The 8,332-nt window shown below is 34.6% G+C and overlaps 1 protein-coding gene across 1 annotated transcript; it reads right to left on the reverse strand.

Annotated features, from left to right (window-relative positions):
• Nucleotides 1-246: 246 nt before the first annotated feature.
• Nucleotides 247-7,365, reverse strand: LOC110865104 (histidine kinase 5). The gene is made up of 14 exons (XM_022114314.2): nt 6,719-7,365; nt 6,368-6,625; nt 5,282-6,037; nt 5,074-5,130; nt 4,754-4,981; nt 4,565-4,658; nt 3,648-3,854; nt 3,442-3,572; nt 3,312-3,361; nt 3,041-3,240; nt 2,840-2,943; nt 2,148-2,759; nt 660-827; nt 247-498 (listed from the first exon to the last, which is right to left on the reverse strand). The coding sequence occupies exons 3-14, from the start codon at nt 5,996-5,998 to the stop codon at nt 376-378; spliced, it is 2,691 nt and encodes an 896-aa protein (XP_021970006.1). The 5' UTR covers nt 5,999-6,037; nt 6,368-6,625; nt 6,719-7,365; the 3' UTR covers nt 247-375.
• Between the last annotated feature and the right edge of the window lie 967 nt (nt 7,366-8,332).

Here is an 8,332-nt window from a genome sequence, read left to right on the forward strand (position 1 = left end):
ACATATTTGTTCAAAAAGAAAACCAATGCATTCTACAAAAAGATAAAACTAAAACACAAATTCTTCCAAGTGTTTGAACCATTAGCAACTAGTTCCTGCTTACATAACTACAAATATTGAGCTTGAATGGAATTTAACGCGTCCTCGGTGCTTGAACCATAATAAAAAAGCCCGTCCTACTTATTTTGCTAAGCTAAAATAAAACCTTCTACAATAACTTGATCAAGAAAGAAAGCAAGAGGACGAGAAAAAATAGATAAACTCGATCAAGAAAGCAAGAGGACGAGAAGAAGACCAAACATAGATTACAAAACTTTCCTAACTCACATTCACATTTCTATACATACACACATATATTTACAGGGTGGTGTTATATCACAACACATACTGTTCAAGACATTGTTTTAAACCTTGAAGAGTAACAGGCTTTGTTACAAATGAGTCCATACCATTCTCAAAGCACTCTTCTGCACTTTCCGACATTGCATTTGCAGTCATCTGGTCAACACCATCACGTTTCGTTAGTCATAGAAGTCAACATGTTAAACAGGTGGGCTGCAAGTTGTCTAAAGTGTGTTTTAAATGCTAAAAGCCTCCTAAATCACTTTTATTTTGAGAAATTAAATTACATTATTATTTTGAGAAATTATATTACTTACTGCAATGATGGGAATTCTTTTTCTGGGCCCGTTCAGTATTTGATCATATGAAGGCGAATCTTCCAGCTCGACTCCAGCCTTTCTTGCTTCATCCCAATTACCCGTTTTCTCAAAGGAACGAATTACTCTAGTAGCTTCAAGCCCATCCATTACCGGCATGCATACGTCCTGCAAAAACAACAAAGACAATGATTTCAACGCATGTATAAAACGACAAATGTCACAAGTTTTTTAACCATTCCGCCCCACAAACCCAAAAACACATAGTTTAAGATTTGTATTTTGGTCTCATTTAAGATATAATAATAGAAAGAGTAGAATGCCATTTTCATCCTTGAGGTTTGGCCAGTTTTGCGACTTTCGTCCAAAGGTTTGTTTTTCCGCATCAAGATCCAAAAGGTTTAAAATCTTACCATTTTCATCCGGCTCATTGCTCTTTTTTGCTAACTTAAAGGGCAATTCGGTCTTTTTCACTTTATGTAAAAAAAATTGAATACCCTTGAAAAAGCCCGAATTGCCCTTTAAGTTAACAAAAAATACGGAATTACCCATGACTTAGTGAAGAAAAATGGAAGGAGTTAACGAGCCGGATGAAAATGGCAAGATTTCAAACTTTTTGGACCCAGAAACGGAAAAACAAACCTTTGGACGAAAGTCACAAAACTGGCCAAACCTCCGGGATGGAAATGGCATTTTACTCTAATGGAAAATACTTGTGTCTATATGAAACAGGGTTATTGGATTTTAATAATCCTAAGTTTCACTTGTTGGTCGATAATAATCCCAACATTAAAAATTCCCTCCAACGATCCCAACTTGTAAGAATTTGGCCCCTATTGATCCTTTTCCAACATAGGTGCACTTAAATCATTTAAGGAGTCTGCAGGTGCACTTGAATCTATTGAGGAGGCCAAATTCTTAGGTAGCGTTCGTTTCATGGAATGGAATGGAATGGAATTAGGAAGTTTTTCTTTGTAAAATTGATCTTGGTTGGGGGAGGGAGGAATTTGAAATCCCATGAATTTCTTTAATCAGTGAAATTTGTGACTATTTCAACATTCCTTAGAAATCCTTCACTCTAATGAAGGAATGGAATGGAATGTTGAAATAGTCACAAATTTCATTGATTAAAGAAATTCATGGGATTTCAAATTCCTCCCTCCCCCAACCAAGATCAATTTTACAAAGAAAAACTTCCTAATTCCATTCCATTCCATTCCATGAAACGAACGCTACCTATATGTTAGAAAAGGATTGATGGAGGCCAAATTCTTACAAGTTGGGATCGTTGGAAGAAATTTTTAAAGTTGGGATTATTATCGGCCAACAAATGAAACTTATTTTTTTAATTGAATGATACATTTTTTTTTTTTTTTTTTTAAATCTAATAACCCTATGAAATATAGGAAACTTATATAATTACTAAAATTTAACAGAAGTATATTGCTGTTGTAGGGATATAAGATTTTATTAAGATGAAGAAAATACCATAAAAATGAGATCATAATTGCAACGATGAACGGCGCGTACAGCTTCAGCTCCATTATTCACAACATCCATATCTTGATTCAACTGCCGCATCATCCTACGTGCCACCATCACATTCACCACATGATCTTCAACAAGAAGAATCTTAGGTTTCGTTTCCGAATTGGGAACAACTTCTTGACCGTTTCTAGAACTATGTTCATCAGAAGGTGAGCACGAAGCCAACGGTAGATCATCACAGTTATCTTTTTCTTTCTTGATGCAATTTGTGTTTTCATTCTCGGAACCGCACTTCGACGAACTTTCCGGTTCTGATGAGGTATCAATACAAGAATGGTCGTCATCGATTAAGCTGATCTCTTTCGCGTTTACTTTATGCGGGATTCCAGAACCGTTAGACGTAAAAACAGAGACTAAAGAGTGCGGTTGAAACTGGAAGAAGCCACAGCTGAGGTCATCATCTGATGACTCGTTGTCAGCCATGTCGTCAAATTCATCTGTATCGTCTGAGCTGTCACACGCGAGTGAAACTTTATGAGGTAGAACGAACGTGAACGTCGACCCATAATTTTCTTTGCTTGATACTGTGAGATGTCCTCCCATGAGCTCAACCTGCGATGACGGTTTATTAGTTTAAAATCAAATTCGTTTCACGCATTACAGACAAAAGAATTCAACCAAGAAAACATTACCAGCTGTTTGCAGATTGCTAAACCTAATCCGGTCCCACCGTACTTCCGAGCTGTATCTGCACCAGCTTGCATGTATTTCTTGAATAAATTTGGCAAAGCGGTTTCTGACATCATAGTAATAACATAAATCACCGTTAATGCATCCTATATTTCATAACTTAAATAAGATAAACATGAGAAAAATAATATTTTGAAAGGTACCCGGAATTCCTATCCCGGTATCCTTAACATCACAACGTATCCACACAACATTTTCATGCGAGCAAGATTCATTATCCTCGTGTCCGTTTTTTGCTGAGTCATCATTTATCTTCGGTTCCAGCTGGCATTCAGGATATGGGTCTGCTATCACGTAAAGATTAATCTGAACCTTTCCTTGGTGGGTAAACTTGATAGCATTGCTACACAAAATAATTTAACAAAATTAATAGAGATTTTTAAAGATTTTAGTATAAAATCATAAATAGTTTACCTGATCAAGTTGGTGAGAATTTGTCGAATCCGTAACACATCACCAATAACCTAGAAATTAATTAAATAAACATGTTTATTGTTTACAATACAAAGTAATAATTATTTTGTAGAGATATTGAAAATGTAACCTCCAGTGGGACATCATCTGCTACATGTCCTTCCAAAATTAGCATCTTTTTTAATGATGCAGCGGCAGTTTGAAGTACATGCTTGATTACCTCTCTAGGCCTAAACTTTGTGGCCTCAAGCCTCATAACTCCTGAGAACAATCCATAAACATTAAATAAGGAAATACTAATTGTAAAATATTGAGTTATAAAGGACCGGACTCTACCTGACTCAACTTTGGAAAGATCGAGGATGTCATTAATAAGTTGAAGGACTAAATCGCCAGAAGACAACATGACACTCAAAAGTTGTTTCTGATCTTTATCGAGTTTTGTTGTTGATAGAATTTCGGCCATGCTAACGACCCCTGATAGTGGAGATCGTATCTCGTGTGACATGGTTGCTAGCATTTGTTTTGCTCTCATTGTTTCCTCTGCAAGAAGTTGATTTTAATACTGTATATAGAAACATTTATAATGTTTGCTTAATATATAACATAACTTACTGAACTTTCGGTGTACAAACAACACAAGTATGCATAGTAAAAGCTCATTAAAGTAAAACCTCAAATAGATGAAGATAAACGACATGTCTTCTTGTTTCGGAAAATAAAACGTTTAACTAAAGTTCTCAATATTTGTAACAAGATTTACGGAGTAAAATGCCATTTACGCCCCTGAGGTTTGGTCAGTTTTGCGACTTTCGTCCAAAGGTTTGTTTTTCCGCATCTGGATCCAAAAGGTTTGAAATGTTGTCATTTTCATCCGGCTCGTTAACTCCATAATTTTTCTTCATTAAGTCAAGGGTATTTTCGTCTTTTTGTTAACTTAAAGGGCACTTCGGTGTTTTTCACTTTATGTAAAATGACCGAATACCCTTGAAAAAGACCGAATTGCTCTTTAAGTTAACAAAAAAGACAAAAAAACTCAGACTTAACGGAGAAAAATGGATGGAGTTAACGCGCCGAATGAAAATGGCAAGATTTCAAACCTTTTGGATCCAGATGCGGAAAAACAAACCTTTGGACGAAAGTCGCAAAATTAGCCAAACCTCAGGGACGAAAATGGCATTTTACTCTAAGATTTATGTTATTGAAAATTACCAAACGCTACTATAAGGTTGAAGCAAAGAAAGCTTACCAACCTGTAATATGAATAGTTTTGTTAAGTTCCGTCTCTTTCGCCTTCTGCACAGCTATTTCTTCCCTAAGTTTCACCATCTTTTCTCTTTTTTTCACCTGTATATAAAAAAATATATATTTTCAAATACAAAGCATAAAAACATGAATCAACCATGGTTGCATATGTTACACTTTTACACACAATTTCTCACCTGATCAGTGATTTCCATACCCATATAGTTTACACCAATTTTCTCTCCGTCTTTGCTGAACACGGGTTCAACGTATATTAAGAATGTTTTGGCTCCAAATAATTCGGTCTCAAACGTAATTTCTCTCTTTGCTGGTAATCCTCTCTCCAATACTTCTCTTTTAAAGTCTTGGGATTCTTTCACACCGCCACCTTTAAATATCTCTACGTCTGTTTTTCCAATAATATCCTAATAAAAAATAATCTAAAATTAAAAAAAAAAAATACATGGGTAAAAAAACAAATGACCTGTATTATACTAAAGACGATCGATCATATTACCTCCTCTCGTAAACTTGGAAAATGATTGTAGATGAAGCGATACCGCAACTCTTTATCCTAAAAATATAAACATAAATCATAGAGAACTATTGTATTCCTTAAACATAAATAAAAGAGAACTTTGAAAACATTAAGCTGATGGTAAAATAGAAACTTCAAAAGCAAAAACACAAAAGACAACTTATTGCAAACTGCAAAGATAAAATACCTGATGGCCAATAACAACAGGTGCATTTTGAAGAACAAAATGTAAAAAGTTATCGGCTCTTTTCAGTATTTGAGAAAGTTCTTCTACAGGGGACGATTGTTTTTCAAGCTTCTCAATGCTTTCTTCCAGTTTCTCCAAAAGGATCTGTTCTCGTTGAACACTCGCTTCCAATAATTTTCCCAAATACAAAGCCTGTTGCTTCCAGTACGTAACCGTATCATACTCGGCATCTATTTCTAACTGTTTATTTTCAACGATAACATCGTTTCTCTTTCTGGGGACATCTTGAAATATTTCATAACCTTCATCCAACACGGAAACAGGACGTTTATCACCTCCGTAGCTTTCTTCTTCAAACCGATGTTGTTCGTATATTTCTAACTTCTTGAGCTCGACTTGACGTTGTTGTTTGCTTAGGTTTTCAAGCTCTTCCCGTAAAAGTCTCACAGCGTTTTCTTGTTTATATTCCCAGTTTTTTACGAGATAAGCTAACTGTGATGACCCTTTTTCGCTGTAACTTGTGAGTTCTACTAATCGTTTGAAATCAACTATACTAGGTTCTTCAATGAAGGCTAAATCATCTAACATATTGTCATGGACACCTGGCTTTTCTACGTTGAACTTTTTTCCAGCTTCATCAATGTCTTCTGGCCACATTGACGATAGTACTTCAACCTCCATATCTTCAACATGATCTTCCTCCATCTCGTGCACCATTTTATGAACGCCCGAATAACCAAATACCCGTATTAAAATCTGCAGTTAGAAACTTATGATATATTGATATCCTTATCAATAGAAGTAGTTGCGGAGTATTTATGCAGAGGCACTGTACATAATATAATAAATATCTGCCTATAACCATCCTAGATAAGACTATTATATTCTTAAAAAAATAAAAAATAAACGCTGATCATAACTGTTCAATGTTCATAAGGCAATATGTTAGCTTCAGTTAAAACTACAAGCCCTTGAATCAGAGAAATATGATGTGGGATTCACAAATGCCAAGTAAATATTCTAAATGAAAACAGGGTGATATATAAATGATAATTCTTGAATTGAAACATGAAACATGAAACTCACCAATATATATTGCTCATCAACATAATCCAGAAATTCTCAGTTGTCAATCCATACTTGAAGAACAACATGAACACCAAAGAAGAAAGTCAAAACAGATCAAAATTCTTGAAAGATGGCCAAAACTCAGAGATAAAACAGCTAATGATTGAAACCCAATAAGAGTTTGTTTGATTAAGACTGATAACAGGTGCCACTTAGATCAAAGGTATTGTTGGAAATGCATCTGACCTCCTTGTCATCCTCTTTTTCTCTGTAGATCTGGAAAGTATCCCAGAGGCACCCAGTCAATGAATAAACAAAACAAATTGGTTAATTGAATTAATCATAGAGAGAGAATGTGGAGAGACAAACCATGTGAGGAGGAAATAGAAAACTATTGCGGGAAATTAGTTAGAGAAGAGAAGAAGCTCAAAAGGCCATGTGCATTTGACAACAATTTATATATATAGTATAAGGAGTGACACACTACTGAAATGAACGTGCCGTTTTTTAATTGTCAGAAGTTTTTTATTCAAGAATCTCTCTCACAGACATTTAATCGAACGCCTTGTGTGCATACATAATTTAACACACAGAAACAGGAAATGTTTTGGAACGTTTTTTTAAGTCAAGAATCTTTCACAGACATTTAATCGAACAGCTTGTGTGCATTAAAAACGTAACCCAGAAACAGTACACCCACAAATGAAATGTTTTGGAAACACTCTACTGAAATGAACGTGACGTTTTTAAATAGTCTGAATTTTGTTTATTCAAGAAATTCTCTCACGGACAATTAATCAAACACCCTGTGTGCATTGAAATGTTAACAGTAGACCCACAAACGAAATGTTTTGGAAGAACATGCAAATTGTTAAATGATAATGGGGTTTTCTTTATCGCTTTTTCTGGAGGCACTGGATCAATCAATCGCAGATCAATACGTAGGGGAGGTGTTTATATATAATAATAATATAATATATTGGCAAACACACACACAGAGGAGAGAGCAAAGTAGTTTAGTTTTTTAAAATTGGCAGGCAAACCAGGCTGTTCCCCGCCACCCTCCGAGGTTAACGCATATCCAGGGCGCGTGAGGATCTACGCGCTTGCTTTGAGTCCTTATTATCAGGCACTTTAATCTCAACCAATAACTGCTTTTTTACCCCATTTTACTACTCACTTGTTGGATTATTTATTTATTTATTTATTATTTGTTTATAATATTTAAACCTTTGTTTCTTATGCACCTGGCACTTGTTTGTCCTCTTCTTATTCGTTGTTTTATTATGTTATGGTGAGATTTATCATCGAATTTTATTTTAAAGATAGAATCAGGGGTGTTTCTACGTTTTCGGATGCCCTAAGCGAACTACAAAGTGAATGCTCTTTTGTAAAATTATATTTTTCAACATATTTAGTAACAAAACTCTTCTTCTTTACCCGGGATTGGGACATGCAATTAAAATCTAAAAATTATATGATTGGCGTAGTTAAAAAATTTAAGTTACATTTTTTATAGATATAGCATATGCTTAAATAAATTTTATTTTTCTAGCTTTAATTGAGGCAAATTTTTCAATGAAATTATCGTAATCAAGTCTAAAAAAAATTTAAGTTACATTTTTTTATAGATATAATAGCTAATGATTATAGGCCTTTCAATTTGGGTAATGGACTAACGTGCTGTTTCAATTGCAGACCTTTTTAGTGTGTTGTTCAGTGTATTATCTTATAATAATTGAGCATAGTATAAAGAAAGCACACCAAATTTTGGAGGCCTTTTAATTTGAGAGGCCCTAGGTTCTGAAGCTCTTTGAACCGGCCCTGGATAGAATAATCATAACGGTATAATTTAATATATTTATATGTAAAATATATCGTGAAAGTTGAAATTATGCAGCTACATAACGTTAAGTATAAGTATTTGTGCAACTTTATTGTTTATAAACTAATTTAGTAATTGACGTGTAGAGTAGAGTTTTA

This window comes from Helianthus annuus, chromosome 6, assembly GCF_002127325.2.
Source record: "Helianthus annuus cultivar XRQ/B chromosome 6, HanXRQr2.0-SUNRISE, whole genome shotgun sequence".
Lineage (NCBI taxonomy): Eukaryota > Viridiplantae > Streptophyta > Magnoliopsida > Asterales > Asteraceae > Helianthus > Helianthus annuus.

What these genes read in the sequence shown, in the direction of transcription:
- LOC110865104 (XM_022114314.2), bottom strand. Translation starts at nt 5,998, where the DNA reads ATGGTGCACGAGATGGAGGAAGATCATGTTGAAGATATGGAGGTTGAA. An exon ending in TTCCAAGTTTACGAGAGGAG is followed by an intron (nt 4,982 to 5,073) that starts GTAATATGATCG and finishes ATTTTTTATTAG; the next exon opens with GATATTATTGGAAAAACAGA. An exon ending in CAAAACTATTCATATTACAG is followed by an intron (nt 3,855 to 4,564) that starts GTTGGTAAGCTT and finishes AACTTCTTGCAG; the next exon opens with AGGAAACAATGAGAGCAAAA.